Here is a 20,416-nt window from a genome sequence, read left to right on the forward strand (position 1 = left end):
TGCTAACTTATTCCAAAGACTGATTTAGGCAGGCCATTCGCGATTCAAACAGTGTATGGGCAGGATGAATGTACCAAGTTGATCGATCGACTTGGGTACAACCAGTATGCCAGTTTTTACCTGCAATTATCGCTAGCAGCTGCTGTAGCCAATGGCAATAATCACTGTGTTCTGCCGGTGGGGGGGGGCGACTTCCCCCGTGCAACCCAGGGTTGCAAGAACAAAACTCGCTCCATGTATGGCCGGCCTTAAAGTCTAAGTTTACCTTTTAGAACATGTTCTGTTACACCCTATTTAGGGTGTAACCTAGCACCTTCCAGCACCCCCTGTGCCCCCCCCTCTCCCTGTGGCAGCAGAGGGGGGTTCCTCTCCCCTCATTCGCTGTCGCATTTAAAATTTGTGTCGCTCCATCTGCACGGCTGCATCTTTAGTTTACAGGGATCTGTGAATGAATAAACGAAAAGTCCTGTCTTCCCGCACAGCAGATGGCTTTTAGTTCTCAATGGTCTTACGAGGGCACTGATCAGCGCCCTCGTAGTCCATCAACTCTTCCAGCTTTCTAACTGAAATCCACTGATCACGGGTACAATGCTTTGCAAGCTTCTGTAGGAATAAAATAATGCACATATTTTTTCAGAAAAAAAAAAAAAGTGCATTTATTACTTTTCCTTAAAGGTGAATTCTGCCTTTAAAGCAGTGGTCATCAACTCCTGTCCTCAGGGCCCACTAACAGGGCAGGTTTTAAGTATTACCTTGGAAGATGCAGACTAGAATACTGCAATCACTGAGCAGCAAATGATATCACCTGTGATGTATTTCAGTTATCTTGCAAACCTGGCCTGTTAGTGGGCCCTGAGGACAGGAGTTGATGACCACTTGCTTTAAAGGAAACCAGTCACAGTTAGTCTTTGGATGAGTCCTAGGGTCACAAACATGCAGGTTTGCTCAGAAAAGATTTCCACTTGCCCCCATATTTAATTTTAAAGGAGAAGTTCACCTTTCTACAAAAAATAATAAATGCACATCCTTTTGCAGGTAAAAGAAAATGTGCATTTATTCTTTTTTGGATTGGCCTGTAAGCCAGTCGTTCTCAACTCCTGTCCTCAGGATCCACTAACAGGCCAGGTTTGCAAAATAACTGAAATACATCACAGGTGATATCATTTGCTGCTCAGTGATTGCAGTATTCTAGTCTGCATCTCCCCAAGGTAATACTTAAAATCTGGCCTGTTAGTGGGTCCTGAGGACAGGAGTTGAGAACCACTGCTGTAAAGCATCAGATCGCTGATGCCATGCAGGTCTCCTGCACACTGTCAGTGTATCTGTGTGCCTGTACATACTTTTAATGTGTTTTTTTTTTTTTTTTTTTTTTTTTTTTGTTTCCTAGACCTTTGAGGTAATATTGTGTGACATAAAAAATATGAACCACTATTTTTTTTTCTCTATGGTGTCTGCTTTCAGAAAAGATCTAATGTTTGGGCAGTTTATGCAATCTTCAGTCCTAAAATAATTTTTTTTTTTTTTAAACCTGTGAAAAAAACGGCTCTGGCAGCGAAAAATTTGTTGGTATTAAAATTTAAGGTATATGGTATAATCAGCGCAAACAAATAATTCCTAGAAAGAAATGGCAGTTGAACAGTTAAGGTCAAATATTACAATCCCCCTACAGTCAATAAACAATAGTGCAGTGTTTGACCTACCTGTTAACTCAGGGGTCCTATATTTGAGGTGCACTATTGTATATACAGTAAAACCTTGGATTGCGAGCATTATTTGTTCCAGAAACACGCTTGTAATCCAAATCGCCTGTATATCAAAGCGAATTTCCCCATAAGAAATAATGGAAACTCAGATAATTCATTCCACAACCATTTCTTCATAAATCCTTCAGTTTATAGTCCATATAAAAAAGGTTGTATAACCATAAAATGTCCATCAACAAATGGAAGCCTCCACAAGGGGATTAGAAGCAAAATCCAGCCGGAGCTCCAGAGTATAAAAGAGGAGAGAGGCGCCTCTAAGTGTAGCAATATGGTTACATTTAATGAAGGTACAACATTTAGCAACTCACATGGTTGATGATTAAAACAGGCACATCTAAGTATGCAGGCATCCGGGGTAAAGCTGTCCACATGGACCATCCCCCACACCGCCGGCTCTTACTGATATCAGCCTGCAAGCGTGACCGGGAAGACTACCCTGCAGCAGAGCAATTTGAAAGTGAGGCTTGAATCGCTCATGGAGCGCAGCATGGAAGGGATGACATAGATGGCGGTGCGGGGGATGGTCTATGTGGACAGCTTTACCCCGGATGCCTGCATACTTGGATGTGCCTGTTTTAATCATCAACCATGTGAGTTGCTAAATGTTGTACCTTCATTAAATGTAACCATATTGCTACACTTAGAGGCGCCTCTCTTCTCTTTTATACTCTGTTGTGACATGACGCTACTTGTATATCAAGACATCGCTCGTTTATCAAGTCAAAATGTATTTAAAACTGTTGCTTGTCTTGCGAAACTCTCTCAAACCAAGGTTTTACTGTATACTAGTTTGAAGATCATAGTGTCTATAGTGTCCCTATGGGAGAAAACTATACTGATTATATAGTTACTTTTTGTGGATGTAGTGAAGACTCTTTTGGAAGGGGCATTGTTGTAAGGTGCACCCAGTGGGTTATTTTACCTTTTACACACTGACCAACATTACATTTGTATAAACTCTAGTAGGTGGAATATTGCTCCACCTGTGAGGACAACCAGCACTATATTAGTCACATCCAAACCTCTCATTTTATGTATACTTTACCCTCACCCTTCTGTATGCATCTGACTGCGTCCAGGCTCAGACACCCAGCCCTATTCTCAGGTAACTGATGGGCTATCTGATAACAGCAGTCACTGCTATTCACAAGGTCACTTGTCATTTGACGCGTTGACTCTTGTCACTGGAGACCATTGTATGCAGGTAAATGTGATGGGGACCATAGACTTCCCTACCTGCTGCTGTGACCAGTGTTACCCCTTCTTTGCTCCCAGTTTTCAGTAAATACCTGTATATCTTAAATTACTGTATCTTGACTCTTATCCCATTTTTCTTTTCTATACAGAATCATTGAGCTGAATGGTAACAGCCCCCCGCTCACCTACAAGAGATTTCAGGCTATCGTCAGCCGAATGGAGCTTCCTCGCCGACCTGTACCCAGCATCACACGTCAGCAGATGGAAAAGTGCCGAGCAGAGATTAAAAGCACACACGATGACACCTATGGTGTGCCGTCTCTGGAGGAACTCGGTAAGACATTTTGTTTTATTGTGCCACTGGTAAATGCCCTAGTCTAAACCAGTGTTTCTCAACATTTTCTTCAGGAAAAGCGCCCTTTAAAATAATCCACAGTCTTGAGGCACCCCATTCTGAAATGTAAAAAACGATTCTAATGCCGAGTACACACGAGCGGACTTCTCGTCGGACTGAACTCCGAAGGACTTTTCAACGGAGTTCCGACGAAACGGACTTGCCTACACACGATCCCACCAAAGTCTGATCATTTCGAACGTGATGACGTATGACCAGACTAGAAAAAGAAGTTATACGCCGCTCCTAAAGCGTCCCTACCCATCGTAATCAATGGGCAGCGCCGGCAAAGCGTCGCTTTTAACCCTTTTTCGACCGTTAGCGGGGGTTAAAAGCGCCCGCTAGCGGCCGAAAAGCGCCACTAAAACGACGGTAAAGTGCCGCTAAAAATAGCGCATTACCGCCGATGCCTCAGTGTGAAAGTATCCTAATGGTTTTGCATATTGCAGCAACATCCACATGCTTAGGATCCCAACACTGGAGGTGATTTATTCTTCCAGAGCAAATATACCTTTGTACACTGGTACTAACTAGTATTCTTTTCCCTCAGTTTCTCTTACTCACTCAGCTAATGTGACCCCAGTGCTGATGGAGAAGGGCAGGGGAGGGACAAACTGTGCAGGGGCCCGACGTTCTCCTTATCAACCAATGACCTCATCGGTTGTTAGGACACTGGCAGCTGGAAGGTTGAAATGGTGTGCACAATGAAAGCATTTTGGCTTTGTGTAACTAAAAGGCGGGCTTAATCAACCCTCTTGCTTGTATACAATTTTTGGGCAATTTTTAGGCATTTTGCCAAGGCACCCCTGAAGAGACCTGAAGGCACCCTGGTTGAAAAAGGCTGGTCTAAACAGTCCTGTGGACATTAGGTGGTAAGCTTGCCCATTAGGGCCCCTTTCACACGGGGCACAGGGCGGACTCCGTTATGATCAGCAGGGGATCTGTCTGCTGATTCATGCAGAGCAGACGGATGACCGGTCCGTGTCTTCTCAGTTTATGCAGAGCAGGCATGGACTGAGCTCGCTCTGCTCTATTGACCAGTGAGTGTATATGGACTTCGTTGTCTGTATACACCAGTGGTAGGCAACCTTGGCCCTCCAACTGTTTTGAAACTACAAGTCCCACGAGACATTACAAGACTCTAACAATCACAAGCATGACTCCTAGAGGCAGAGGCATGATGGAATTTGTAGTTGCTCCACAGCTGGAGGGCCGAGGTTGCCTACCCCTGTTATACACCCATCTGCCCTTTGGTCTGGCAGAAGGAGACTGATCCCCTTTCTTTTTTTTTTTTTTTTTTTTGTTTTTGTTTTTTTTAGTTTTTTAGCACACAGGATCAGATTGGAGGTAGGCGGGTGTAAACGGTCCATAGGGGTGAATGGAGGGTCCGAAAAACTGACAGGCGAACCTGACTTTTTATGTGAAAGGGCCAAAGGCCAAAGTGACAATGTCTTTGTAAACGGCCCCCCAAACCCCAGATACCCACCTTGACAGCGACCTCCTTCCACCTCTGTCACAGCCAGCAACAAAATTACCAGTGCGTCCAGGTATGGAGGAGCATGATGTCACCACCTCCCTCCCATGTGAACATGCACATATCTAGCAGCCAATCACTAGGCCCAAGCATCATCACATGACCAGGGGAGTGAAATCACAACTCCGGTTAATGTCTGATACTAGGACGCGGCTTGGACCCCTACTGTACTGCCTTGCTTTTGGCTGTGCCAGGCATTGTTTACTTTCTTTTTTGTTCCTGGCTGACATGTTCCAGATATATGAATATGGGCTGTCATTGAGGATGTGTTTGATTCCAAGATTGGCTTTGCTGTGTCTCTGCTTGTATGATTGGTAAGAGCCATCAGACTGTAAGTTCCTCTAGGGGCAGGGAGAGGTGTATAGAGATCGATGTACTCTATAAAGCACCGCAGTTTGTCACTGATATAGAAATATGGGAAATAATAACTGACCTGAGTTCATCAGGTTCAGGGGAGGATTCTGTGGTCCAGGACCAGACTGGTACCAGATCAGATCATTTGCCCCATGTGCCAGGTTTGTGATGTAATAATTTATTTCCTCCTACTGCACAACCAGCAATCACAACTCCTGGACAGAGGTGCATGGCGAGCAATGTAACTTCCTACTCCTACTAAGATGTGAAAAGCTATGTACAGAAAAGCAAAATATGAGAACATTCGTGAGTGCCCTTTAAAGTTGGATTTGTCATGCTTTAGGCCTCATTTACATTGGGTAAAAATGGGCAGATCAACCGCACTTTCACCTGAGCGCCTTTCAGAGTGGTGGTAGGGACTGCCGCTGTGTGAACCTAGACTTTGCACTGCTAACACTAGAAGAAATGAAAATGGCGATAGAGGTCCTTTAGAAATACTGTTACATATTCTAATTATGTGGCCTGAGGTGTTCTGTTTTAGTTCGCCATACGACACAACCGGGAAACTCGAGCGCTCTCAACCAGAGACTTATGAACTTTAGTTAATTCTGATGATAAGTTGAACTCTGAAGCTCTGCAATTCTCTTGTTTTACCCCTTTCTCTGATTTTGAGATATATATATATATTGTAACCGTCTCATTGTTTACCTAATTTGTCTGTCTGAATTACTTTGAAAATAAAATCTTTTGTAAAAGAAATATTGTTACATATATTTGCTAATACTTTGATTTCTATTTTGTTGTATACTATGTATGATGAAATATACAAAGGTTGATATCAGTATTGTAAATCTTTGTATATGTTGTCTCAGGTTTCCCGCGTGACAATCCAGGAGCGGCAGTGTGGCCCGGAGGTGAAACGGAAGCCTTGGCCCGCCTTGACAGACACTTGGAGCGAAAGGTGCGTGTGATAGGATGAATTTTGTGTGCTTTTTATCCCGTACACATCAGCTGGCCGACTGTTAAATGTCCATGGTGACCTAGTGGTTAGCCCTGGTGTGCTGGGTTTAGTTCTTGCAACTCTTGCCAGGGACCCATTTGTTGCATATGGTTTGTGTGTTCTCTGTGGTTTGGGTAGGTTGCTTTTTCAATGCTAAAGTTTCCTATAGAAATATCCTGTTATGGTGATTGGCTACCATCCATTTTGACTTGGCGTGTGTCCTTCTCTGGATAGGGGAGCTTTTCTGGTGTCATTTGGTGTTATTTGAGTAACTTACATTATCTGTGTCTGTTTCAGGCTTGGGTGGCCCATTATGAAAGACCCAGGATGAATGCCAACTCTTTACTGGCAAGCCCTACGGGTCTCAGCCCTTACCTGCGCTTCGGCTGTCTTTCCTGCCGACTCTTCTACTATCGGTTACGGGAACTCTATCAGAAGGTAAGTCAAACTGTCAAATATTGTCTTCAATAAATTGTTTCCCTGGTCAGTTTGTCAGTCAGACATTTGCTAAAAAAATTTGTAGGTGAGGTAGACTTTGTACTTGGTGCTTCCATTGCCAAATGTTTTACTGTGTTTTAAAGTGATTTTAGCCGATTCAGCCCCGGAAGATTCTACCCCCTTCCTGACCAGAGCACTTTTTGCGATTCGGCACTGTGTCGCTTTAACTGACAATTGCGCGGCCATGCGTCGTTACACCGAATTAAAATTGACGTCCTTTTTTTATCACAAATAGAGCTTTCTTTTGGTGGTATTTGATCGCCCCTGTGGTTTTAATTTTTTGCGCTATAAACAAAAAAATAGCGACAATTTTGAAAAAAAAAGCAATATTTTTTTACTTTTTGCTATAATAAATATCCCCCAAAAATATATAAAAAAAAAAAAAACTATTTTTTCCTCAGTTTATGCCGATATATGTATTCTTCTACATACTTTTGGTAAAAAAAAATCGCAATAAGCGTATATTGATTGGTTTGCGCAAGATTTTTTTTTGGGACTGCGACATTATGGCAGACACATCGGACACTTTTGACACTATTTTGGGACCATTGTCATTTATACAGCGATCAGTGCCATAAAAATGCATTGATTACTGTGTAAATGACACTGGCAGTAAAGGGGTTAACCACTAGGGGGCGAGGAAGGGGTTAAGTGTGTCCTAGGGAGTGATTCTAACTGTGGGGGGTATGTGCTACACCTTACATGACAGCGATCACTACTCTCGATGACAGAGCAGTGATCAGCGTCCTATCACTAGGCAGAAAGGGGAAATGCTTTGTTTACAAAAGCATCTCCCCGTTCTACCTCTCCGTGACATGATCGCGGGAACTGAGGTTTTTTTACCTTCATGCACAGAAGGTAACAAACCTTGAGCCTTTACAACCACTTTAATTTGTTGAAGATTCTGGACTCCTTCCCATTCTGCTTGCTGCATGTTTGGTGCGTTTTCTAGCAAAGCACGTATTTCATGGGGGATGAATAGGATTCCTCCTGTATTGAATTGTATTGTACTTGTACTGTCCTCCCTAATGTTGTAAAGTGCTGCGTAAACTGTTGGCGTTATATAAATCCTATATAATAATACTAATAATAATACTACAATAAGACACAAGATACTGCAGCTGCACCATATGGTAAAGCAGATATATGTATTTTGTCTGTCATTAAACGCCTTAGAAAATCAGTGCGACAACAAAGTCCTCTACAACCCAACCCCATCACAGTTGGTGTACACACAGCCACAGCAGAGTTTCCTGAGAGCTAGCATTGCTAAATTAGTACAAAAAGCAATGCTTGCCATCCTTACCTTATCCTCTAAAGTATATTAATACCCGTACAAGTTACTGGTTAGTAGGCATTGCTTAATTTGTGTAGGGGTGGGACTGAGATTGTGAGACTTTTTTAAATTTTTAAAATAGAGAACTGTCATGAACAAATATACAGTCGAACAATGGAAACATATACAATGTAAAATTACAGTGTAGAAAACCTTTTAGGAATAGTCGTCGAGATGACCTAGAATGAGTATTTCTCAGCCCATGCAACAATATCCGCTCTTGATCTCAAATTTTACTAGAACTTTCACTGTCATTTCTGCCCCTTGAGTCATACATTGTGTTCTAATAATTAGCCGCATAAATACTGCTTCCCTCGTCACCCCAATTATAATAAAGGGTTCATCTTTATCTTTCTTATTTAACAGGTTACTTTGTTGAACCTTTCAGATAAGTGGATGTAGTGCAATAATTCAAACAACTCAAAATTAGTATAATTATTAAGGGAATTTACTTAGCTTGGTTTAAAGTGGTTGTAAAGGCAGATTTTTTTTTTTATCTTCATGCATTCTGTGCATGAAGATAAAAAAAAGCCTTCTGTGTGCTGCAGCTGCTCTCAGCCCCCTCTAAATACTTACCTGAGCCCCATCTCTTTCCAGCAATGTTGCACGAGACGCTCGGTTGGCCGGAACTTCCCTCCTCATTGGCTGAGACAGCATTGTGGCACCATTGGCTCCCACTGCTGTAAAAGTCAGCCAGCCAATCAGGAGAGAAAGGGGGCGGGCCACGGCTTCGTGTCTAAATGGACAGAGGGAGCTGTGACCCGCCACGGGTGCCCCCATAGCAAGCTGCTTTCTGTGGGGGCACTCAACAGGAGGGAGGAGTCGGGAGCGCCAAAGAGGGACATGAGAAGAGGAGGATCGGGGCTGCTCTGTGCAAAACCAACTGCACAGAGCAGATAAGTATAACATGTTGTGTTATTTTTAAGGGTAAAAAGAGACTTTACAATCACTTTAAAGATGTATGACAGATGATAAAATAGATATATACAGCATCATTCAAGTCTACTGGAGTCCATAATTTAATTTGAAATTCCTGGAAGTGACAGTCCTCTTTTTCCAGGCACTCTGTCCAAGCCATGGTTGAAATCAACTAGTCTGTCTTATTTATTTATAGATCTATATCAGGATGGATAAAAAAAAAAACAATGATTTAAAAAAAATGGATGCATGAAATGAAGCTTAGTTATGTAGCATGAGGCTGTATATTCTGCAATATTTACACTTTTGGTAAACTCTTTCAATGAATCCAAGCTCTGCACGCTGAGATAACATGCACTGCATTGATGCATTCACAAAGTTCAGGAATATTCCTTAATTCCATTGTTTTTTCAAATACAAACTACACTACAAACTGTATGACTGAATCGGTTCTGATATCGCAGTTTTATTAACCTGACAGCTTATTACTCTAAATGGGAAACCTTCATTTTGTTTGCAAATATTATAGATTCTAACTACCAGCAAGAATGAGTCCTTACATTTAAATAGCACCTCTCATTTCATATCCATCATGGCAGCGCCTGTTAGCGGGCATCCACTTACCCGCTGCCACCACGTCCCTCACCTTGTTGTGTCACTGCCGCATTATCTATCTATATACAGTGGGGACGGAAAGTATTCAGACCCCCTTAAATTTTTCATTCTTTGTTATATTGCAGCCATTTGCTAAAATCATTTAAGTTCATTTTTTTCCTCATTAATGTACACACAGCACCCCATATTGACAGAAAAACACAGAATTGTTGACATTTTTGCAAATTTATTAAAAAAAAAAAACTGAAATATCACATGGTCCTAAGTATTCAGACCCTTTGCTCAGTATTTAGTAGAAGCACCCTTTTGATCTAATACAGCCATGAGTCTTTTTGGGAAAGATGCAACAAGTTTTTCACACCTGGATTTGGGGATCCTCTGCCATTCCTCCTTGCAGATCCTCTCCAGTTCTATCAGGTTGGATGGTAAATGTTGGTGGACAGCCATTTTTAGGTCTCTCCAGAGATGCTCGATTGGGTTTAAGTCAGGGCTCTGGCTGGGCCATTCAAGAACAGTCACGGAGTTGTAGTGAAGCCACTCCTTCGTTATTTTAGCTGTGTGCTTAGGGTCATTGTCTTGTTGGAAGGTAAACCTTCGGCCCAGCCTGAGATCCTGAGCACTCTGGAGAAGGTTTTCATCCAGGATATCCCTGTACTTGGCCGCATTCATCTTTCCCTTGATTGCAACCAGTCGTCCTGTCCCTGCAGCTGAAAAACACCCTCACAGCATGATGCTGCCACCACCATGCTTCACTGTTGGGACTGTATTAGACAGGTGATGAGCAGTGCCTGGTTTTCTCCACACATACCGCTTAGAATTAAGGCCAAAAAGTTCTATTTTGGTCTCATCAGACCAGAGAATCTTATTTCTCACCATCTTGGAGTCCTTCAGGTGTTTTTTAGAAAACTCCATGTGGGCTTTCATGTGTCTTACACTGAGGAGAGACTTCCGTCGGGCCACTCTGCCATAAAGCCTCAACTGGTGGAGGGCTGCAGTGATGGTTGACTTTCTACAACTTCCTCCCATCTCCTGACTGCATCTCTGGAGCTCAGCCACAGTGATCTTTGGGTTCTTCTTTACCTCTCTCACCAAGGCTCTTCTCCCCTGATAGCTCAGTTTGGCCGGACGGCCAGCTCTAGGAAGGGGTCTGGTCGTCCCAAACGTCTTCCATTTAAGGATTATGAAGGCCACTGTGCTCTTAGGAAAAAATGGACAGCACCTGAATTAAATATATGAGTGTCACAGCAAAGGGTCTGAATACTTAGGACCATGTGATATTTCAGTTTTTCTTTTTTAATAAATCTGCAAAAATGTCAACAATTCTGTGTTTTTATGTCAATATGGTGTGCTGTGTGTAAATTAATGAGGAAAAAATGAACTTTTAGCAAATGGCTGCAATATAACAAAGAGTGAAAAATTTAAGGGGGTCTGAATACTTTCCGTCCCCACTGTGTGTGTGTATATGTGTGTGATTTTATATTTTATATATATATATATATATATATATATATATATATATATATATATATATATATATATGTGTATGTATATTTATTATGTGTATATGTTCTGTAAGCTATCATAATTAGTATTATACAAAATACCTCCAAGTTTCTTATAAATCAATAACTATTAACCTATATTGCACTCATGTAGTTTTCTATGTTCCTTTTGGTGATGTGAGCATGTCAGGCTAATTACTCTGGCGGGTAGAATTATTCTATTGGCCATATTTTTTACCTGCCTTCTGTTTTGCTACTTTTGTTGCATTGGAATGCACAGAAGATCAGCATACCGTTTCACTTGCGATTCCTGCCAAGCGCAGGAAACGGTGGTCAGGGATCGAGGGATATGTAGTCCAATAAAAAAGGATGAAATTATGCCAATAACAAAGGAGGAAACCCATGTGGTGTTTTTTTTTTTTCGCAACAGGTGAAGAAAAATAGCCCCCCACCTCTCTCCCTCTTCGGTCAGCTCTTATGGAGAGAGTTTTTCTATACGGCAGCTACCAACAACCCCAAGTTCGACCAAATGGAAGGGAATCCAATCTGTGTACAGATCCCATGGGACAAGAACCCTGAGGCGCTGGCAAAGTGGACAGAAGGGAAGACTGGCTTCCCCTGGATTGATGCCATCATGACCCAGTTAAGACAGGAGGGCTGGATACACCACCTGGCGAGGCATGCTGTTGCCTGTTTCTTGACCCGAGGTGACCTGTGGAATAGCTGGGAGTGCGGGGTTAAGGTGAGATGGATAATGTTTTTATAATAATAATCAGCAACTTGGAGCACCAGTCAAAACTGGGCTTCCCTTGGTCCAAATCCTCAGAATTAGTCAGTGGCTGAGAGATCATCTGAAGCTATGTGCATTGTTGTCTGATATTTAACATGGCGGAAACTGTCCGACTTCATCGGATCTCTGAAATAAGCTGACATATCTGGTTAGACCCAGGCAAAAGCTTGAAGGGGAGCTATAAACTAACTTTTCCCTCAACAGTCCCTGTGCCTCGCCAGCTCTTGTCTTCGGCTGTCTTCATTGGCCGGCACCAGATGATGGAATTCCTGTGCATGGCACACAGGGACTGTGCTGGCAATGTTAACTGAGCTTGGACAGTTCAGTTTACATAGAGGTAGAAAGAAATCCTGGATAGCCGCACTCTGGGATAAGGACATCTTTATTTCAATAAAATCCAAACATGCAGTCAGTAGCAGAGACGTACAGGGTGGTAGACTGCTAACGCGTTTCACATCATTTGGATGCTTATTCGTAGCTAGAGACTCTCTAGCTACGAATAAGCATCCAAATGATGTGAAACGCGTTAGCAGTCTACCACCCTGTACGTCTCTGCTATTGACTGCATGTTTGGATTTTATTGAAATAAAGATGTCCTTATCCCAGAGTGCGGCTATCCAGGATTTCTTTCTACCTCTCTGCAAACCAGCAAAGCCAGCACCTGGAACCAGTTCTTACTAGGGCGGTGTCATTCCAGAGCAAGAGTGTTTGTGAGCTGCATCTCCTTTTTTCCAGCTCAGTTTACATGAAGGAGAAGACCATAAGCAGGCAGGTAGGTGTATATTATTGCAGAAGAGACATTACAGGTGCCTGCCTGCTTGTAGTTTGTGACAGCGGAATTTTAGTTTCACTTTGAAAAGTGAGGAATGTCACTTGAACTAAGAGGGTGCTGGTGAGCACTTTCATAGTCCATTAAACTTTCTGCTCTCGGATAACTGCCTGCCCTTATGGAAGGTATGGGCAGGTCACTATGCTGAGAGTCTGCAGTAGCTGACAGTCAGCTGATCGTGGGTGCAATTCTGTGCAAGCTCCTTAAAAAAAAATAATAATAAATGCACATTTACCTGCAAAAACCTTTTTTTCAAAAGCTGTACTTATCCTTTAAATAAAGAATATTTAAACCCAAGAGCAAAAATGTAATCTATTTCAGCCTACCAGTCCTTGTTTTTCCTTTTCAAGCTTTTCTTCCCCCTTTGTTTTTATGTGGAGATCTGCCAGCAACACACTTCTGCAACAGGGTGACAACACTTACTTACTTGCTGTAATAATATATTTATGGAGGAGCTGCATTATCACTCTAGGACTGCAAGTGTGTTGGGACTAGAGAATACACACACCGGCACATTCTTAGTGTTTATATACACTTTGTACTTTGAAAAAGGATTAGGAATCTTTACATGCCTTGCATTTTGTTTTGTTTTTTTTATGTCTTAAAGTGTTACTAAACCCAGTAATTTGAAAATGGTTCATCCCCCGCCCCCCTTCCCCACAGTGCCCACAGCTTATAAATCTTCTTTTTACATTAAAATATTGCCACTATATACCTTTTTGGCTGATTTGGTCAGTGATAAACTGCACAGTTTCTCCAGTGCTGAAAATTCAGGAAGGAGGAGATTTCCACTTTAGCCTGTATACACGCCCACATGTGTGATGCCAATATCATGTGACCTGGCTAGCTCTGAGAACAAGTAATTATTCTCTCCAGCATAAGACACAACTAAGCATGTGCAGTTTGGCTACTCTGCCTGTGTTAACTGTTTTTTCCTAGCTGGACAGTGCAGGAGGGGGAGGATCTGTGCATACAGGCTAAAAGACCCTTTTTACACAGTGTAGAGGATTAACCCCTTACGTTCCACCGTGTGTCTAACAAGCATGCTTTACTGCATATACAGACCAGGGGGGACCAGGGGGGTGGCGCAATAGGGTCCCCCTCCAAGAAATTTGTTGCGGGTGAGTGAGTGGGCAGCTCAGCGGGCGGCTCAGTGGGTGAGCGGATGGGCCAGTCGGCATGTGAGCGGGCGGCTGGCCAATCAGCGGGCGAGGGGAGCAGAGAGATGACATCTCTCACCTCCCGCCACCCGCCCTGCATCCCTGCAGTTCCGCCCTCACCGGGCAGCTGTGAGATTACATCATCACTCTGGGACACAGGAAGTGACAATCCCCATCCTAGCAGGAAAGTGACAGCTGTAGCAGGCAAGTGACAATCCGCAATTTGTGGCAAGTTACAATCCACAACTTGTGGCAGGTGACGTGGCAAGTGACAATCCACATGTGGTGGCAAATGACACACTTGGGGCTTCCACTGATTCTGTATTATGGTGAGTTGAACTATTTCATTTTATATAACAATGTAATATAAGAACTAATGTGCTTCAATCATCCTGACGCCATAACAACCATGGTGCCAGGATGATTGAAGCGCCAACACCAGCCATTTCCCCCATAAATTCCCCTAAAAAAAAAAAAAAAATATTTTCTGGCAGTGCTCCTCCCGAGACTAGACTCTGGATCCGCCCCTGATACAGACAGATTTTACTGTTGTGGGTTTAGTAACACTTTTTAAGTAGTAATAATTGAAGGTACTGAGAGATGAAAAGCATTGCCTTTCTTTTGTAATCCTTCGGATTATTGACTCCTAGGATGCCTGTGATTTGCCAGGCTGCAGTGTTATGCAGGGAGGGTCAGTGTTAAGACTGCTGCTGACTGCCAATTCTTCTATAATTATGTTCATTAGTCTGTGTCTCTGTCTGCAGGTGTTTGATGAACTGCTGCTGGATGCGGATTTCAGCGTAAACGCAGGAAGTTGGATGTGGCTGTCATGCAGCGCATTCTTCCAGCAGTTTTTCCACTGTTACTGTCCTGTGGGCTTCGGAAGACGAACGGATCCCAGCGGGGACTATGTCAGGTGTGTGGTGATACAAGTATTTGTAAGGACTAAATTATTGTGCTTAGGTTTTCAGGGGAGTGTATTGCTTCATTTTGGAGCAGGTTTTTCTGTGCCTATATTTGACACATGGTAAATGGGCAACAGAATTTTATTGCATAACATTTTTTTACATCAGTGCCACCCAGTGAAAATAAAATGTGTTTATAACCATGAGATATAGGCTTGTACCTTCAGGTAATTGGACATTGGCAAGCTTTTGAGGACATGACCCCTGGTTGGCCCCTCCCTCATACAAATAGCTCCACCCCACTTTGTGAGTCCTCCATTTTTGCTAGCGATGACCTTCTTAGCCTAAACAACTTTTTTTTTTTTTTTTTTTTTTTTTTTTCTTTATAGCTTTATATCTTCAAATTCTTAAAAAAAACAAAACCCCGCCTTACTGCCTTTTTAGTGCTAAAACTCTACCACTCAGAGCGGAGTCTCCGGTTGATGATCAGGTGTACATCACACCACAGGTAGCACATTTTACCAGCAATTTCTTCCCATTTATAAAGTGCTCAGGTGCTTCCTCCTGCCCTTTTATGCTGCAAACATTCCACAGATAGAAAGTTTGAGATGCTCTTAAAGGCTCTCTTTACTTTTGCAGGTCCAGACTGACAACCAGCTCATGCTGCAATTTCAGTATGTCAAACTGCAGCTGAGTGGACTAGGGCAAATGAATAACCCTGTTTTCCAGGATTGTACATTAAAAGAGGAATTCCCTTCTGCTCTGCTTTTTTGTGTGGATGCCCCAGAACATGTTCTGGGACAAATTTCCAAAATGTCTCTAAGTTCCATTCACATACACATAGTCTTGTGGCAAAAAGCCTGGACAGCTGAAGCTGTCTGTTACAAAAAGGTACTTTTTTTTAATTTTTATTATGTATTCCTTTTTAAAAAAGATATCTGCTTGGAGACGCACTTGACCAACTCATCAAAAGATGTCACCAGAGGGAAGGATTTACTCCCACAGCGAAAGATCCCAAAATTCTCTCTACCTCCTCAAACCTCAGAGCAAACTGCTTTATAAAGACTTCAACTTCAAAACCGAAGTTCAGCCCTTCCTTTTTGTCACAAGACTTGGGCCACAAGCCCAGCAAGTCTTCCCTAAAGCCCTCTTCCCAATGAAGGGGCCCCCTCACTCATAAGAGTGGAGGACGTCTGGAACTTGGCCTTTCTCTGGGTCCCAGACCTGTGGGATCAGGCCTTCTCTCCAGTGCAAATTTGTTGGCGGAAAATGGTGATTCTTGTTGCACCAAATCAGCGCAGAAGAACCTGGTACACAGACATGCTTAGACTTCTAGCAGACAATCCTTGACCTCTTCCCAACAGACAAGATCTCTGGCTTTAACAGAACGGCTGTTAAAGCCCAGGTCTTAGTAAATAGAGGGGTCACTGAGTTTGATATTCCTACCTTGCCAAAAGCAAGAAAAGCTACTTCCAAGTTGATATACTATCATACCTGGAAATCCTTCTTTGCCTGGTGTGAACAGATGCTTTAGCCCCAGAGATTACACTGTGCCTCAATTTCTGGCCTTCCTAAAATCAGGTCTTGACCAGAACTTGGCCTTAAAGTGCAAGCAAAGGCTACATATAAGAATGTTTAAAACCATTGCTCCCCAACCCCCTTCCCTGCCTTCCTACCTATGCTGTATAGTGCTGTTTAAAAAAAAATAAAATAAAAAAAATTAAAAAAAAGCCTGTGTAAATACCTTTTTTAATCCACCCTGTTCTGATCACGTGATACAGAAGATTTTGCTTTCCTGTGTCATGGAGTGACTGCTGTAGGGGAGACAATGGAAGTTGGTGGGTGATGTCATGGTTCCCGGAGTTCAGCCGCCTTGTTGAGTGCTCCATGACACGGGAGCCAGAGATTTCTGAATCACATGACTGGACTGCAGTGAACTAAAATTAGGTATTTACACAGATCCCTTTTTATTTTTTATTTTTTTTAACCGGCACTACCATATATGGAATAGGTAGGAGGAGGGGGACACATTGGTTTTAAGCATACCTTTTAATGTAGCCATTAATTCCGATGTAAGCCTTTAAAAGGACCAGTCTCTGCCTTTTTTATTCTCTTTTAAAGACCTCTGGCTTCGCTCTATTGTAAATATTTTTCTTCAAGGTGTATCTCGCATTAATCCTCCATTGCAGCACCCTGTGCTTTCATGCAATCTCAGCTTGGTTCTCTGTGCCTTGCAGAGACTCCCCTTTTGAACCCATCATGAATAATCCCTTAGATGACCTTACCTGCAGAATAGCCTTTTTGGTTGCTGTCACACATGTCTCTGCGTTGGTGGCTCTCCTGTAAAGAGCCGTTCCTCATCCTTTACAAAGACAAGGTTGCCTAACACCCAAGACCATCCTTTCTGCCCAAAGTGGTATCAGTCTTGCACCTAACGAGGTCATAGTCCTACCATCTCTGCTCCACAACATTCAAAGGAAGCCTCTCTTCGTTGTCTGGGCAATTCCCTGTTTGTCCTGTCCTCAGGACCTCGCAAAGGTCACCCCTGCTTCCAAATCCACCATTGCAAGATGGATGAGAAATCTGATTGCTGAAGCTTACACTCAAGGACACATCTCCTCTTGCACTTTTTTACACGCCCGTTACACCAGAGCGGTTGGAGTTTTCTGGGCATTTCAGCACAAGGCCTTTGCAGCCCAGTTGTGTACCTGGTCCTCTGTTCATACTTTTTTCCAAGTTCTACCAGTCAGATGTCCAATCTTCTGCAGATGCATCCTTTGGCTGCAAGGGTCTTGCAGCAGCACTCTGAAGAGGAGTATCTTTATCCTTATTATTGGGCCTGCTGGCACAGTTCAGTTGTTGCCCGTCCTTCTCATTCTTTGTTCGGGGAGATCCCAGGGTGTATGAATACTTTGTCTGTGTCCTGTACTTTATGATTAAGATAAGAGAAATTTTGACTTGCCTGTAAATGCCATATCTTAGAGTACATTACAGGACATCCTCTCCTCCATTCCTTGGTTACACGATATTGCTTGCTATAAAACTGAGGAGCCACGGAGTGGGGTAGGGTTGTAGGGGAGGTGTCCAGGGGGCCTGTCCTCAGAAGGTTGCCAGTGTCCAATCACCTGAAGGTACAAGACTATATCCCAGGTTCTGCTGTCAATACTTTGCCTGTGTACTCTACTGTACTCCAAGATATAGAATTTATAGGTAAGTTAAAGTTCCTCTATTTCTATGTTGCAGTTAAAGCTTGTAACCCTAAGAAGAAAAAAGATCATCCTGTTGCTTTTATAGCAGGTTAGACAGCTTGTGCTGTCTAATCTGTTCCTTTCTATGCTGTAAAAAACCTGGTTGATCCTGCCTGTTCCTATGTCCTATGTCCTATGTATGTAAACTGACCACGGTAATCATGGCTGCTGATCCATAACACCGTGGTCAGTATATGTGCCTCCACCATCCTGGTGTTCTCCTCTTTTCCCCTCCCTCTCTGTCTGTCAGCTCCTGTATGTGAACGGTCTCCAAACTTGCCCCTCCCCTCCTGGCGCTATTCGTAGCTAGCAGTAAAGTAATAGAAGGATTGCTGCCAGCCCCTCTGTTTTACCAAGCCATACTACACAGTGTAAATGTTTGTATAAAATTATGCTTCTAAATACCTTATTGCAGATCATTTCTGTTCGGTCACATGACCTCCGACTGCTCTCCTCCCCCAATTTAAGGGCTGCAGCAGGAGGGGCTGAGCAAACAGCACAGCGGTCATGTGACCTCCCAGCTGATGTCAGAGGGGGTATTTAGCCCCTCCTGCTGTCGCCCTTAGATTGGGGAAGGAAAGCAGCCAGGGGTCATGTGACCGAACAAAAATGATCTGCAATAAGGTATTTTAGAGGCATAATTTTTATACAAACATTTACGCTGTGTAAAACCGAGTAATCTGGCAGTAATCTTTCTTTGACTTTACCACAACTTTAAATAAAACTCTCAGGTCTCGTCTCCCCTCCAACGAATATCAAGTTAAAGGCCAAGTTCACCTTTTGTAAAAAAAATAAAAATAAATGCATATCTTATTGCAGGTAAAAAAAAAAAAGCATTTATTATTTTTTTACTTTGCAACCTGTAAAGCATTGCACCTGTGATCAGCAGATTGTGGGAGCAATGCCAGGATCCTGCAGGCTCTGACAGCTGTCTGCCCATACCTCTCAGTGTTTGTTCATTTTGGGCTTGAATGATGACTATGATGGGGACATTAGAGTGTAATATGCTCTGATGCGGGGGACCTTTGTTAATGCATCTGTGTTCTGTTAGGCCACAAGTGGACAACCTTGACACTCCAACTCTGGTGAAACTTCAAATCCCATCAGACCACTGCTCCTGGGGGGGGTCATGTCTTTTTGGCTGTCAGGACCTGTAGTTCCACATGGTTGGGTGTGTTAAGTCTATGAATATCTTGTATCTTGGCATTTTATAAATACAGAAGGTAATGTTTCAGTTTTTTTTTTTTTTTATATAAGAAAAAATAAATTAATTTTATATTTATTTATATATATATATATATATATATATATATATATATATATATATATATATATATATATATATATATATATATATATATATATATATATATATATATATATTATGGTACATATATACATGTACCATATATGTGTTTGAGTACATTTCCTAAATCATTTACCTCTTTTTGGCTTGTAGACGGTACCTGCCAGTGCTCAAAGGCTATCCTTCCCGTTACATATATGAGCCATGGAACGCCCCGGAATCTGTGCAGAAGGAAGCCAAGTGCATTGTGGGTGTCGATTATCCCAAACCCGTTGTCAACCACGCTGAAGCCAGCAGATTGAACATAGAACGCATGAAACAGACCTATCAGCAGCTGTCTCGCTATCGAGGGCTCTGTGAGTATCCAGCGCCTGTTATCCTTCCTCGAAAGTGTCCTAAAATCCTTCTAACTCAAAATTAAGTTTGGCCTTTCAGCATAGGTTTTGGCAGTCTGTCAAACTGTGTATGTGGTGTGTGTTCCTCTTGTGGACTTCTCAGCTGCATAAACTACATTGTATGGAGTAAGGCTGGGTTCACACTGGTGCGACACGACAGCCGTCCTACTTTGGATCCGACTTTGCCCTGCGACATGAAGCCGGCATGTGTCCGACTTTCAATGAACGGGGATCCGACTTGGATCCCCGCCAATGCCGGCACTGTGTTTGGTATGAATCTTTAGGGGGGAACTCCGCGCCAAATTTTAAATAAAAAACCGGCATGGGTTCCCCCTCCAGAGGCATACCAGGCCCTTGGGTCTGGTATGGACCTTGAGGGGAACCCCCTACGCCGAAAAAACGGCGTGGGGGGTCGCCCCCAATCCATACCAGACCCTTATCCGAGCACGCAGCCCGGCCGGACAGGAATGGGGGTGGGGACGAGCGAGCGCCCCCCCCCTCCTGAACCGTACCAGGCCGCATGCCCTCAACATGGGGGGTGGTGCCTTGGGGGAGGGGGGCGCGCTGCGGCCCCCCCCACCCCAAAGCACCTTGTCCCCATGTCGATGAGGACAAGGGCCTCTTCCCGACAACCCTGGCCGTTGGTTGTCGGGGTCTGCGGGCGGGGGGCTT

The 20,416-nt window shown here is 43.2% G+C and overlaps 1 protein-coding gene across 2 annotated transcripts in view; it reads left to right on the forward strand.

The window, feature by feature from the left end:
• CRY2 (cryptochrome circadian regulator 2) overlaps window positions 1-20,416 on the forward strand; it is an 81,982-nt gene that overhangs the window by 34,460 nt on the left and 27,106 nt on the right. For both annotated transcript variants that reach the window (XM_073604260.1, XM_073604259.1), the window contains exons 4-9: window positions 3,110-3,294; window positions 6,115-6,203; window positions 6,540-6,680; window positions 11,542-11,853; window positions 14,655-14,806; window positions 19,503-19,705. In XM_073604260.1, coding sequence (XP_073460361.1) covers window positions 3,110-3,294; window positions 6,115-6,203; window positions 6,540-6,680; window positions 11,542-11,853; window positions 14,655-14,806; window positions 19,503-19,705 — 1,082 coding nt within the window. The remainder of the gene's footprint in view (window positions 1-3,109; window positions 3,295-6,114; window positions 6,204-6,539; window positions 6,681-11,541; window positions 11,854-14,654; window positions 14,807-19,502; window positions 19,706-20,416) is intronic.

Source organism: Aquarana catesbeiana, linkage group LG11 (genome assembly GCF_042186555.1).
Source record: "Aquarana catesbeiana isolate 2022-GZ linkage group LG11, ASM4218655v1, whole genome shotgun sequence".
Classification (NCBI taxonomy): Eukaryota; Metazoa; Chordata; class Amphibia; order Anura; family Ranidae; genus Aquarana; species Aquarana catesbeiana.